Source organism: Semicossyphus pulcher, unplaced genomic scaffold (genome assembly GCF_022749685.1).
Source record: "Semicossyphus pulcher isolate SPU_LCO1_2020_fin unplaced genomic scaffold, fSemPul1.0.p SCAF_25, whole genome shotgun sequence".
NCBI classification, from domain to species: Eukaryota; Metazoa; Chordata; class Actinopteri; order Labriformes; family Labridae; genus Semicossyphus; species Semicossyphus pulcher.
Window position 1 is genome coordinate 2,856,901 of NW_027211699.1, and position 15,083 is coordinate 2,871,983.

The window sequence follows — 15,083 nt, forward strand, 5'->3', positions numbered from 1 at the left end:
ATCAAAGATTAATTGTGAGGAGATGGATAAACAGGGATGCTCACTCGGGCTTGGGGTCAGAACTTCAGAAATTGCTTAACAGTGGAGTGGTGGCAGAAAGCGGTAGAAAAGGGTGGAGATAGAGTATATAAAGGTACAGTGAAGAGGGTAAACCGAAGAAGATCAATGAAGAGAGAGGGTAGCTCAGAGAGGGAGAGAGACAGAGGTAGGTCGAAGAAGACGGAGTTAAAAAGAGATCGAGGTGGATAAAGTGAAGCAGACAGAAATAATCAAAGGTGGATTGAGGTTGAAGTACAGAGAAATAGTGAAAGGGCTTGGTTGCTGAGCGATGTTGACTTTTTCGTCTGTCTTTAAGCTGTTTCTTTTCTGTATCTTTACACCCAAACATGATCACACCTCCGAGGAATCATATTCATTCACTATTTTAGTCTAAATGTGATCATTGCTAGTGTGAAAATTCCAAAAACAAAAACCCCCATTTAAAACCCACAATAGGTCTGATAATGGTCTTAAGTTTGGCGTTTTGGCCACCGCCATCTTGGTTTGTTGGAGCCAGAAGTTGGCAGAAGAAGAGGGTGGAATGTGGAGAAAATGTATCAGCTAGTGCTAGCTTGGTTAGCAAAGTGTGCATGTTCTTTACCATGACTATGATATAAACTGGGAGGGTAAGTTTGTCTAGCTGAAACAGAAAGGCCATCTTTCTTTCTTTTTCTGGCTTTTGCCTTTATTTGTAGGACAGCTGAAGAGAGACGGGAAACGTGGGGACGAGAGAGTTGGGGGGGCAACACCTGCGATCAGTTCGTCAAGTACTGTAGCCTCTGTACACGGGGCGTCTGCTCCACCAACCGAGCCAAACCAGCGCCCCCTAGGGTCTTTTTTTTTTTTTTTAAGTTGACCTGATCTGAACGAAACACTTTTCATGTCGGCGTGGTACAAACTGCTCAATCAATGTGTAGCTACGCCCTAAAGCATTACCTACTTGATCATCTATTTTACTCTAAATGGAACCACAATTTACAAACAGAACTTCAGGCTGTCTTTAGGAAGACTCGACATGAGCAACTGAGACAATAAAGTCACTAGGAAAATATTTACTGAGGTAATAAGTCGACTGATAAGTCAGACTTCTTTTGGCACCCAGTGGGGTCGCCCCCTGCTGGTTGTTAGTAGAAATGCAGCATAAGGTATTACTGAATAGGGACGAGCATACTGTTCATTATTCACTGGGAACTATTCGACCATTATTCGAAGACCACCCCCGTGCACGCAACACTTTTTTTTTTTTACAACTCTGTCGGTGTTATTTGTCTCTCTAATGACTGTGCAGAGTTGTTGTAGATTTCTGATATGCTGGTTTTACCTTTTCAAAGTTTGCACTTGACCTCATTTTCGTTAATTTTTTCGACGAGTTCCACACACAACTCTTTGACGCCTGCAGAAGTCTCTGCATTTTTCTACGCTCCCCAATCTCACCGCGCCACAGCCTCTTTACCAACACCTGGCGCTAATGCTGTCGTCTTTTGCTATTTAATAGCGGTTAGCAGCTTTCGGATGCACTCCAGCCACCGTCTTGTGGTAGTAAAAACAATGGAGAAAAAAAAGATGACATAATAGTCGCATTAACTTTTTGACTATCTGAATATTCGAGAAACAGGACCCATCCCTACTACTAAATGTGTTTAACTTCTCAGACCCAGAGGCTGCCTCAGCTTCTTGTACACAGTCTTCAATGAGGTTAACTAAAGGGCTCATAAATATTCAGTAAAGCGCTTATTTCTTAAAATAAATGATTGAGATTTGTCAAATATGCTCACATACTTTGTCAAGACCAAACACGAAAAATCAAAGCCTTCCTGGACAATCGCTGCTGTGGATCAGTTAACAAAATAAAGTCCTAAGACAACATGAAAGAATAAAATTAAGACTTTTAAGATATCAGTCGGTGTGGGAGGATTGAATCACCTTTCTCTCCGAGTCTTTTAACCAGAAATTATATTCAAATGGTTTTGATTTTTGAGAGCAGCAAGGAGGTGGAAATATGAAATAATGACTGTTTTAAAAGATTGAATGCTAAAGGTTCTGACCCTGAAGCCTTAGAAGGATAAAGCGGCTTTATTTTGCAGGTTTTTATTGTATTCTTTTCATAACGAGCAGGTTTTAATGAAATCTTTAAATGTTACACTCTCAGGTATGACAAGTATGATCATATTAAGAAGACTGAGACGATACATGTGCATAAATGGACAGTATGTTTTAATAATGTGTTCCTCTTTTTTAAACCTCCTCATGTCTGCACTGAGCTAAACTCAGTGATGCAGCTAAATCTGAACACATGAAAGAAGTAAAACAGGACCTTCAGACTTCCTGCCAGGATTTACTCACTCAGTACATATCGTCTCGTCCCCGTAGGTTGTGAGAGATATAACTCTCCATCACTGTGACATTTACTCTGTCTCTCCCCCTCCTCTTTACCTGACTCAACCTCTGCAGGCCAATTTCCCTCTCATCCCAAACCTTCCCTTTCAGAATAAAAACCCTGTGATTTTCTTCACTTTTTTCCCCACCAGTTCATCTCCTGCCCTTTGTCATCCTCCTCCTCCTCCTCCCTCTCTTTCTCTGCTGTTGGGTAATATCCCTTTACACTCCCAGTACATTAGGCCTGTTCTACATGTCAGCTAATTCACCCTCAATAAACTCTAATTGCTTGTTAATTGTGTTGTAATGAGACGAGGGAGAGGCTGTAGCACGCAAATGCAAATGTTATGAATTGAGGGAGGAGGATTACGGTGACGAGAGCGCTCGCCTGCAGTTACGCGGAGAATAAACACGCACACACGTAGAATTGCTGTCACATTTGGCAGAATAAAAAGCTATACAGCTCCATGTTGGGTTTTAAACCAATCACGGTTGTGCTCCTCTGAAATTATCCAATTTGATGCAGTTTGATTACAGCTGTAGCTCCGCTGATTAAGTTTGATGTGGTAATTTACATTATGGTTCAAACGGGACGGATGCATTTATACCACAACACCATGATACATCAGCTCGCATGATTTCTGAATGTTACATTTTTTTGACAACAAAAGAAGACTTATAAGAAGTGAAGCACTGAGAAAATTAAATCTGCTTAATATGTGTATAATTACAGGCACTTAAAGGGAGTTTTTGAGGCTCTTATTTTGAAGGTCCAATCACTTTTGATGGTAAATTTTGTCAGTTGAAGACATACTAATATACTGACCAGAAAGCTGAGTTCACCTGCTTCCTTAGCTGTACCACCAGTGCCTACATGTACCAGAATGCATTGCATCAGCTGCATTCTCTGGCTCGAATAAATACAGCTGAATATCCGAGTCTAACAAAACACACTAAAGATGTTCATAGTGGTCCCGAATTTTCAAAATACATGCACAAAAGTGGTATCGTCTTATATTTGGGGTCCATACTTCTTAAAGGCCAATATACGTTCACAACAGTAAACAGCGCTACTTACCTGTAAAGCAAGTGTACTCCTCATGACTGAGGCCAGCCGTCACTACAGAGCCAGGGGCATGAAAGATGGAGAGACACGGCGATCGTCCGGAACAAAAAGGCTCAAAAGTCGGCCAAGTTATCCAACAGCTGAGGCGGAGTTATGATGCTGATTTTGAGATAATTGTTGTCAATGCAGCAGAGAGAGTAAACAACTGTCAAGCAGCCACGAAATAGTGTCACTGAGTGTAATGTCCGAAGATGATGAACTCAAAAATATCGTCTTAAACATACTAACAGTCTAATCTCACTCAGTCAATCGTTTGAAACGAACGGCTCTTTTTACTAACTCGGGAGTCACAAGTCCTCATCTCCACTAACTCGTTCACTGACTCACCCCTCCTACCTGCTACTAGCCACTGCGAACTGCAAATTTGAGGCGAGACCACCGTATAAGCCCCGTTAGAAAAACAACCACTCGCTGGTGCTTGTTTCAACTCAGTACTCGCTCCAACAGTCCGGCACCCGGAGCTCGCTCCCTGCCCTGAGCTGAAGGTCTGACTCGAGATCACTCAGTACCCGCTCTCCCAACCCGGCAGGGCACAAAAGGTACTTTTTCCCCACGCGATCATGGGAAAACGAGCGGCACAAACCCCGTGAAATGACTCGCTTTACACTCCGAAATTGCTCAATTAGGTCCAAAAACAGTCAGAAGGCTGAGAAGAGCTGCATGATTAAATGTAATCTCCATTAGGCGGAGTGCTAAACCAGAAGTTTTCCCGATCTAGAGACTAGAATTTCAAGCTGCAATAGCCTGTGATTATTCCGGGCCAACTGCAATATCACATGCAGGTGGCCGGAGGAACAATTGTTTTGGCAGCTGCACCCCAGAGACTCAGAGAACATCATCAGCAACAAATGCAGCTCTAAAAGTTAAAGATGAGGTTGACAATCTGACACACATATTGAGCAGATGGACACTGTTCTGCATTCATTTTTCCACGTGGATTGCAGCATGGTTTGTGACATGCCCTTGCACAGGAGGTCAGAGCTCGTTACTCTTGCCTGAAACATTTCCACACAGCCCTCAGAGGAAACATCTGCTGCCGCCTCCCCTCCGTGGCATTTACCTCGGCTGCTTTAAAACAGTTTGAGCAGGGCTGCACGAGCCTGCTGGGCAGATCACTCTCAAGTCGCTGTCAGTCAAGATATCAGTGCTGGTGCTCTGACACTGACAGAGAGAGGAGGAGATATATCTGCGAGCACTATCAGTCCACTACATTTGTCAAGCGGGGATTTGGGACAGAGCTACATGAGGAGTAAATCTAGGCTGTGGTCGTTTGTTGTTCCGGGTCAAGGAGAAAATTGGTGGAGATGAAGATATAAATTAGGGTGATATGCGGAAAGTTATTTAGCTCTGTGATACTTTGTCATGTCCCATTTATCAACTTCAGTTCGAGACACTTTCGCTGAACCGAAACTGTGTTACAGAACACTTACACAACCCTCGGAGTGCCCAGTGAGAAGCACTCTGGTGATTTTAAGGTCAACGACGCCCAGAAAGAGAGCTGCACTTGTTTTTAGAAGTCTGAGTGATATGTAGCCTTTCTCTCAGCAGCTTTATGATGACTGTATTACTATAGTGACCTGTTTTGCATTGAATTAATGTGATTAAAATGCTGTAATACATAATCTCTACTCTCTAAAGTAGATTTTTATCTGAATGTAGACTAGATTTATAGACTAAATCAGTGGTTCCAGAAGTGGGGGTCGGGACCCCCCGGGGGGAGGTGCTTGATACTTATGCGAAAAGACTTTCTCAGCACTAATAGGAAAAATAAATACAGATCGTGACTAAACCTGGAGGATGATCTCCGAGCGGATGTCTCCAACATTAAGAATGGGCTTGCTCTGCTTTATGCATACTGCCCACACATCTCATTAGGTGAGTTTAATGTTGAAATAAAGTAATGTGTAAAAAATCCTAAAATGTAAGTTTGCACACGACGGCAGCAATGTAGGTGACCAATGACTGTATATATAGATGGACAACGCGTCTCCATCTGCTCTCATTGTACGAAATTGATGCCGAAATAGCCCCGTGACGAGGTGTGACGTTTTTTGGAGTTGCGCAGTACAGATTGGTGAGTGGAGCCACCGTAGCCACTTCCGCTAACCAAAACACACACTTAACTTACCGACAAAACGCGTCATATTTAACAGCTTCTTGTGCTGGTCTGAACCAGACGCTCACAGATATGGAAACTTCAATGACTGTAGTCTCCTCTCGCCGTTCCTCCTCTACTCTGCTAATCCGGAACAGATCGGCTACAGGAGCCATATTGGTCAACAGAGTTGTCAATCATCATTTTTACAGCATCAAATTACTTATTAAAAATGAACTTGTCATAAAAATGAACACTTGGATGTAAACCAGCATGATAAGAACTAACTATAATGACAGAAACAATGTGTGAGATGTGTGAAAATTTATTTGACTTGTATTTTGATTTTATAGTTTGACTCATGTCCCATCTGTTAACATGGAGGAGGCGGGCTTTATGAGCTATACTGCAGCCACTCAGCAGGGGGCGATAGAGAGGGTTTGGCTTCACTTTTATGGGGCTGTCATGTCGGCCATCTTTTTATACAGTCTATTGCTGTGTCCAAAACTGCATACTAACGTACTGCCTACTACATACTACAAACAGTATGTACTGCATACTGCCTACTAACCTGACTATTAGGATGCCGTTGGCATCATACTCAGAGCCGTCTTCTCCGTATCACGTGACTTGATCGTTTACATTTTGGGGCGGTTGAGTACAACCAGTGAGCTCCCGTCTCATACTCAAATATCCGGGCCGATCTAGTATACATCCGGGCATTTCTCGCATACCCAAAATTGCATACTATGAGATGGGAACGCATGACATACTCAATTTTACGTCACGGTTAATGTGATTAGTATGATAGTATGCGTTTTGGACACACCGTATGCTGTGAAGACATTGTTAAGTTGGCTCACTTAAAGAGGCTCGTTAGCAGCTAACGTGCTGGTTGGTTTACATTGACTCAGCTGCTAGTTTACACACTGGGCTGTACATACGGGAATATAATCATCTGTCTGTAGCTTCATTTGTTCAACCTCAGAAATGATCTGTCTCTGGTTGGAGACCCAACGTGAGCGTGGTTTAAACATGTTTTATGTGGCAAATTCATGTATTTTGTAGCCTAATAATTATTATCAATGCAATAGTTGTGCCTTAAAGCATCACATAATGGAATATAACTGATTAATCATGCAAATATTTCCACATCCTGGCACTTTGTCTTCTTTTTTTTAGATAAAAATGAGCTACTTTTGACTGTAGAAGTTGCTGTTTTCACAGGAAGTTTCAGATTCTGGTATTTCTATAAGAAAACCCACATGTGACATCTGTGCAGCGACATTGACGAGGGGCATGTCTGAGTTAGCTGTGCCTGCGGACGTTTGTACTCTGCACTGATCCTTCCTCTTCCGCTGGTGGCGGAGCTATTAACTCACTTGTGTGCACAGCCTCAGTCAGATCTTCGTGACACCAGTTGTTGATATGATCGTGTCCCCGCAGGAGGTCAAAGGAGGCAGTTCTGTTCCATCAGCAGACTCGCGCACACGCAGGAGCGAGGGAATTAGCCAAGCGAGTGCATTAACAGTGTGAAACAAATGAGTGTTTCTCCGCTGTCTGACTCGAGCTGAAGTCTTAGAAAGTTTGTACGCAGCCGCCCCTCAGGCAGGATTTGGCCTGACAAACACTGAAATATACACTCGCGCATACACGCAAAGACACGCTCGGCTCCTCGTTAAGAAATGTGAACTTTTCAGACTACATGACACGGTGTCCTCCACGCTGTACAGAGGTTGTATGTTAATGAAAGGGTGAGCCCCAGAGGTGAGCACAGGGGCTAAAATAATAGAGAGGGAAGTGTGAGGAAGACGGGGGAGACAACGGACAGAGAGGAGAGGCAGAGAGGGGATGACAGGAATGCTTAAAAGAATTTAATTGTGTCTTCTTCTGAGAGAGGAAGGGGGAGGATGGAGTGGCTGAGAGAGAGAAAGAGAGCCAGATATGGAGAGGAAGATGACTTAAATGGCGACACGGCTGGCATGTGAGTGTGTGTGTTTGGTGGGGGGTTATTTCCCTATAGAGCTAATTAAAGGCTGCGAGTCCCCACACACTTGGCCTGCAGAAAAAGGCCAGAGGGACAGAGATAGAGAGAGCTAGACAGAGAGAAAGAGGGGACTTTAAGCGGCTCTTATTTCTGCATAGATAAGTGACAGAGTCGTTTCAGAGACAGAGAGAAAGAGAGAGAGAGGGGAGGAGGAGGAGGAGGAGGGAGAGAATAAGATATAGAGATAGGCAGGGGAAGATGAAGAGCAGCACGGACAGTGTGAGTGGGCGTGTGTGAGTGGGAAAGTGTGATCACAGCTTTAGGAGGCAAGACAGAATTTTTTGGTCTGCATAAAGATAAAAAGCACCAGAGAGACAGAAGCTGTGTCGAATGTAAGACCGAAAACGATAGAAAAGTTACAAGTGACATAAAAGCTGTGACAGGCGCTGCATGTGTATGATGGGGCGTTTGCAGAATCCTCGTGTCTGAGTGACGCTGGATTAGAACGGGGAGTAGTGGTGCTTTTTCAGGTGGTTGATTAAGTCGGTCGTGTTGCTTTGCGACGCAAACATCACTTGCCCAAAATACATCCAAACATCCAATGACGAGCCGTTTCGGGGTACCAGCTCTTCGTCTTCGCTCTCCCGCTGCTCCCCCAAAAGTGAAGCCAAAACGCCTCAATCGCCCCCTGGTGGAGCGGCTGTTAGTTTAGGGAGCGCTTGATTTGATTTGAGTTTTCTACGGAGCATTTTAAACGTCAATATCAATTATTGAATCGTGAGAAGCCAAAATCGTGGTTGGGACTCATGTTCGACTAATTGTGCAGCCCTAATGTGTATTTAATATTTTCCCTTTGTACGTAATTAAAGTGCAGCTTTAATGACTCCATATCCTCTTATGTAGTTTAATAGTGTTTCTCAACTGGTCTCGCTTCAGCACCCACCACCACCACCTTAGTGACAAATCGGAACGCAAATTACCTCCAACTCCTTCTATTTATTTAAAGAAAAAAGGTGCAGTTTGGCCCTGAGACCGAACGTAACACCACAGTATGTCAACTTCACAAAACACAACAGTATAATAGTCAACCAAAATGGTGACAGTGCGTAAGGAGGAAATATTCCCTCTACAGAACTTTTAAAAACTGCAACATAAATGCAACCACTGTCGGGCTCATCAAGTTTCAGGAATGTACCTGTAGCTGGGATTACCCAATCAGTGAATAGGCACACATGGAGTGTGAATTAACTACACTACTACAGCATGCACGTTAAATGAGGGATGATTGAGAGCTCTGTTGACCAATCCGGCTCCTGCAGGCGATCTGTTCCTGATTAGCAGAGTAGAGGAGGAACGGCGAGAGGAGACGTAACAAAAACAATCACTACAGACATTAAAGTTTCATATCTGTGAACGTCTGCTTCAGACCAACACAAGAGGCTGCTCTGCTTTATGTTATGCAAATTCATACTATGCAACTCGACCTGTCAGATACATGTAGTGCAGTCAAAAGGACAGCATTTGAAGCAGCTTGATTTTGTATTGTAGTAATAAACTTATGTAAAGGTTAACACGATTGTCTCCTCCAAGTGAAGAATCATAATTGGTTGACATGAATGTGTACATGTATGGAGTGAACATAGGATATTATAGCATGTAAACGCCTTATCTAGGAGCATTATTAAGTAGTACTTTGTCAGTAAAGAATAAATATGATCATACATGATGTCAGTACTCCAAAATGAATAGAAGGTCTGACTTTCTATTGAGAGCATAAACTCTTTAGTCGCTTGTGTTTCATTACAAGCGATCAGATGGAGAAGCATGAAGCCTGCTGAGCGACAAATGCCTCCAGAAACCAAACTGTGTTCATGCTCAGGAACGAGCGGCTGAGCTGTGGGGGAGTCGAGAAACACCTGCACACTTCAGAGGGATACGTTGTACTTTTTACACCAATATTTCTATATTACGGAGTTAGAGGAAAGCTACTTTTCAGATTAAGATTTTAAATCAAGTTTAAACATGGAGGACAGATTTTCTCTTTCTTGTTCCTGCCCAATCTGTTATCTCACAACCCCTTCAGATTTATCTCTTGGTATAGGCAGTATAATAAAGCCATACAGGAAGCCTCTCTCTGTTTCTTCCTCTTAAGCTGCATTTTTAATGTAGGACTGTCGAGTTTTTCTTCAGTGGTACTTTGATTTAAGGAAATTATCTAGTACCTCTTTAACCTGGAGTACAGTTAGCACTAGTTGCTAGCACTTGTTGTTATTTAAGACAATGAGCACTGAATTGCCAAAATACTTGGAAGAAAAAACATATTTCCATTGTACATAGTCACTCTCCAAACTACCACTCAATAGCCATTCAGTGTCATTTAAGAACAGAGCTTCCTGACCACAAGAGGGCGCCACAAACGCCCAAATTAGAGGGTTTTATTTAAAGTTGCAGAGCTCACTGCTTTATTAAGAGCATGGCTCTGTAGTCACAAAGTGTGTAGGCTTTGCTTTATTAGCTGCATAAACTGTACAGAGCTGAGTTGCACTTTAAAGGCCTGATAGGGAGGACGGAGGAGGAGGAGGAGTCTGTGAGGAGCCTAATTGGCTGACCGATAAGAAGCCGGAGGATTGATTAGATTCCTGGAGGTACACAGATCAATAAGCAGCATGGCCGCCTCGGGGAAACTCTCAGAAGCTTCTTTGGCCAAAAGCAAAGTTGTTACACAAATGTGTGTCTCCGTTATGTGATGATAATCATCAGTGTTTTATAATTACACAGGTCGACGGCAGCCTGATACCTGAATGTTAACCTTTATCCTCCACTGCTGTGATTTTCATTCATTTTCGAGTGTTTGCTTGTGTGGTTTATTGTGACTCTGAGTGCAGTGTGTAGGCTTATGAGTGCATCTGTGTGTGTGTGTGTGTGTGTGTGTGAGACCTAATCTAATACAAGCAGACACACCTTTTCATCCTCTTTCGCTCTCACGCTCAAAGTCTGAGACGTTCCCCTCCCTTCCACTTTGCTCTCTTTCGCCACGCTGCTCTGACACACACACACACACACACACACACACACACACACACACACACACACACACACACGAACGCACACATCAAAAAAAAATCACACACACGCACAAAAAAAACCACACACATTCACATGCACACCCTCCCAGTACCCCACATCTCCTAGGGAACACAGGGATGTCTCTATGGCAACAAGCAGCTTGCTCCACTAATGAACTGGTTGCCGTGGCGACCGGATCGGCTGTGCGCGAACGGAGACACAGTGGATAAAATAGAGGGAGAAAAAACGTTATGTTACTCCTCTGCACTAAACCGCCGTGCAGGGTTTTATCTCTGCTTTGTAGGACACATTCTCACACACACACAGTAACTGCTGTCTGTGTGTGTGTGTGTGTGTGTGTGTGTGTGTGAAAGGTTTAAGATGAGTGACACTGACTGAGCCAATGTTCTGCGTTAGAAGAAGCAGTATTGCAGTAAAAGGCAGGCATCCTTGCAGCTGGCGGTTCTCTGCACGGGCCAATCATCCTGCTGCTGCCTCAAGGTCAGAGACTAACCCAACTCTGGAGGAGGGAGAGAGGGAGGGAGGGAGCGGGGAGGCAGAGAGGGCACAGCCAAAAACCTTCTGTCAGCCATCTGTGTAGTGACTTACGTTCCACTTTGCTGACGGAGCCTCAGAGCCGGCCTGCATTCGGCCATGCCCGACCTCACAGGAGACGCTCAGAGCTGCACCAAACTGTCATTCATGTCCTGTCTGCTAACCGAGGCCACGGGGAATCACCCGCTTTCCTCTGGCGCTGGCTCCCCCTGCTGGTTCAGACAGGGAACAGACTCAGTGTGTCATGTTACAGCATCCACTGTCACAGGATCGAGGTGATGATCGACAGTGGTGACCTCTACAAGGGCCCGAAGGATGGACTCTAGCTGTCCGGAGCTTCATGGGACAGGAAAAAAATGTATGATAATTTATCATAATTAAGATCTTCTGCTGCTAATTATTCTAATGGAACAAGTGTTGGAAGAAGCTCTCAGTGTAGGAATACATTTGTCTTTGCTTCTTATGTACTCATGTCTATATTGGATAGGACAGCTGAAGAGAGACACGCAGCTTGGGGAGGAGAGAGTGGGGGACGACATGCACCAAATGACCGGCAGACCGGGAGTCGTGCCTGCGATCAGTAGCCTCTGTACATGGGGCGCCTGCTCTATGACTGAGCTAAACCAGCGCTCCCTATGAATGAAAACTTTATCATTATTATTATATGCTTAAAGCGGCCATATCTTTTAAATGGATATTCTCATATTCTGAATGGGTTTCAAATTTTTGGGTGTCTATTGTTCAAAGTGAAAACTGCACAAAAAGGTCGCCTCTGAAACGGGCCGTTCAGAACAGCTGCAGGTTTCCACGTAGAACCTTGCTTTCGCTGAAATCGACCAATCGTCATTCACCATTGTTCACCTCAGGCTGCCTTCTTGCACTAGCTTGTATTCAAGTCGTTGTCACGATATCCGATACCTCCTGGTGATTCTGGCTCGTACATATAAGGCTGAATAACCGATACTAGAGCAGCCATTTTTTCTACAACTTTGGAGTGACGGTGCGGCCAGTCGTGGGGGAGGGGCTACGCGGTCACTCCGAATACTGTCAGCCAATCGTGGCTAAGGTCGGACCTTTGAATGGCAATACAGCTTGTTTGTTTCAGGAGGACGGAGAGGCTCTGAAAATAATGTACAACTTTTAAAAGGAAACAATCTTTACTAACTGCATCTTTATTATCTGCAACATCCGTTCTTGTAACTCAGTTTATTGACTTGCTTTCAGAATGAATGAATTACTTTTACTACTGCTAATGTTGTCAAATTATTTCTCTTGTCTGTCTGCAGAAATGTTTGCGCTTTAACCCAGATGCCACGGTGTGGAAGGCCAAGCAGCAGGTGCTGTGCTCCCTGACCGAATCACTGCGGGACGTTCTGAACTACGGCCTCTTCCAGCCCGCCACCGACGGCCATGATGCCAAGTTCCTGGAGGAGGAGAGGCTGCTCAGAGAATACCCACAGTCCTTTGAGAAAGGGGTTCCATATTTGGAGGTGCGATCAGATGCCTGTCTTGCTTTGACACAACTATGGATGCATAACTTCACAATACAGAAGTTTTAAATAGAATTAAGAAACTGAGAGGCCGACAAAATGAAACAAAAATAGTTATAAAAAGCCCTGGTTTATGATGGACTGCACAGCTTCCCTGCTCTGTTTAGAGCAACAGCTGCTAATCTCTTATCCAGCCTGTACACTTTCCTCCTTTTCATGCTACATTATGACCCAGCGGAGGCTCTAAACCGCCTTTAAACTGCTGTAACGCCGGGCCCTCTCTTTCACTGTTCTTGTCTTCGGTGAAGTAGAGGAGGAGGGTTTGTAAAAGACACCAGATAAAGCTGCTCTGCACAATAAATCTGGAGGCCCTATTTTGTGGATCTAGGCCAGAAGCTAAGAGAATTAAGGACAAACGCTCCTCTGTGTTAGGATTAACTCTTGGTTTCCTTTCTCTTTTTCTGCGGGTCTTAGTTTCGATACAAGACCAGGGTGTACAAGCAGACCAATCTGGATGAGAAGCAACTGGCCAAACTGCACACTAAGGTATGAAACCCATCTGTCCTGAAGCTGCATCAGCTGCATGTTTCTGTCATGAATGCACAAGTTGAGTCAATCGAAATACTGTGCGTCATGCATGACACTGTCACTGTACACGTGAGCTTCACTGAGTGTGCATATGTATACTGTGGTGTAATGTGCTGCTCTGCACTGTCCTGAGCTGCACTCTTCTGCACACTGCTCCACTTGCACATGCAGCATTCCTAATGCAGAGTTCTTCACAGCAGCACTTTTCTCTCTGAACGCAGGCCAGCCTGAAGAAATTTATGGATTACATCCAAACCAGCGCTGTGGACAAGATGATCAAGTTTATAGACAAAGGCCTCGATCCCAACTACCAGGACTCTGACACGGGCGGTAAGGAGAAACACAGAGCCTCCTCTCATTGAGCATCTTCTTCTAACTCTAACCAGTCTTTCTATCATCTCCCAAAACATCCATTACACACACAGATTACTCTTGTATTTAAAGTACTTTACTCATCAAAATCATTATATTCCCAAGGCTTTTGCACATGATGTGGCCCACAGAGATAGAAGGTGCAAACCTTAAAAATGCCCCTTCCTACAGCTCATTTCTATTTATTTACAGCCAGTTATACAAGCTCTGTGACCTGTGACTCAGCTCTATGAACTCAACCTTTAAACTCCCTGTAAAAACCATCTCTGCACTATGTTGGCCTCACACTTGGTCCATGGTTTGTGCCAGTGCTGCTCACAATTTGATGGCTTTTCTCCGATCCTGTTAGTGCTTAGGGGGGCGCAGCAGACGGCTCACTTACAGTTTGTGTATGCTGCACGATGTCACTCCAGCCGCTCTGGGAGCAAGTGTCAAAACACTAAACACAGGCTGTCAGCACGGGTGTGAAACACACTTCTAACATGTAACACCAGGGGGCAACAGAGAGCCCTGATAAACCCCCCTTTCCTTACATGCTCCTTATGAAATCATATAGGAAAGACAGTGCGTACACAGCTTACACCTGGAAATTAAACTGGAGCTGGTTATTGTAGACATTGGACATCAGGGTTTGATGTTATAACCTGGTTTCTGTGCACAAATGTGATGATACAATCAGAGGAGTCAAGGGTAGATCACTAACTCAGCTTAGGTTTAAGCAGAAATTACAATATGGTATTTTCATGGCTTTGAGTGTTTTTTTCTTCGTTTGTGACTGTGATGTATCAATATGACAGCTACTTCAGGGATGTTAGGTTCTTAGGTATTGAGTCTGTGCAGGGAAAGTCAATATTACTGCACTTTTTAATAGAGTAGTTTTAGTTCAAGTATCAGAAATGCCACTGATATTGCGTAATTATAGATTTATTATGTGTGCCACTGTCAACTATTTCATAAAGCAGTGAATAAGAGCTTGTTCCAGGTGATTTATCATGTGACGCCAGCAAACAAGAACAGTGTGTTGTTAGCAGACATGTAACGCTTGGCTGTATGTTCTGCAGGAAAAATTCCACAAGGCTTCAGCATTTTTAATTCGTTGTTTGGATCCTCATGAGACACTACCAAGGTAGCAACTGCTCTTCTTTGGGTACAGGGATATCTCTTACTTTGAAAAGTAACTTGTTACGTTATAAGATTACTGCCATTAAAAAGAAGCTTGTTACGTTACTGCGTCACTCATTAAGAAAAGTAATGCACATTACATGCAATGCACATTATATGCATATTAGTTGTAGTAGTAGTTCTTAATGCATGTCAGTTATATTGTCAGGACGGCGAATAGCCTACTGTACCTTTGAATGTATTGGCTCTACCGTCATTGCAGCCTAG

At 43.8% G+C, this 15,083-nt stretch overlaps 1 protein-coding gene across 1 annotated transcript in view; it reads left to right on the forward strand.

The window, feature by feature from the left end:
* Positions 1–15,083, forward strand: part of shank1 (SH3 and multiple ankyrin repeat domains 1) — a 91,172-nt gene that overhangs the window by 28,187 nt on the left and 47,902 nt on the right. Inside the window, exons 3-5 of the mRNA XM_069675811.1 lie at positions 12,531–12,734; positions 13,209–13,280; positions 13,544–13,652. Coding sequence (XP_069531912.1) covers positions 12,531–12,734; positions 13,209–13,280; positions 13,544–13,652 — 385 coding nt within the window. The remainder of the gene's footprint in view (positions 1–12,530; positions 12,735–13,208; positions 13,281–13,543; positions 13,653–15,083) is intronic.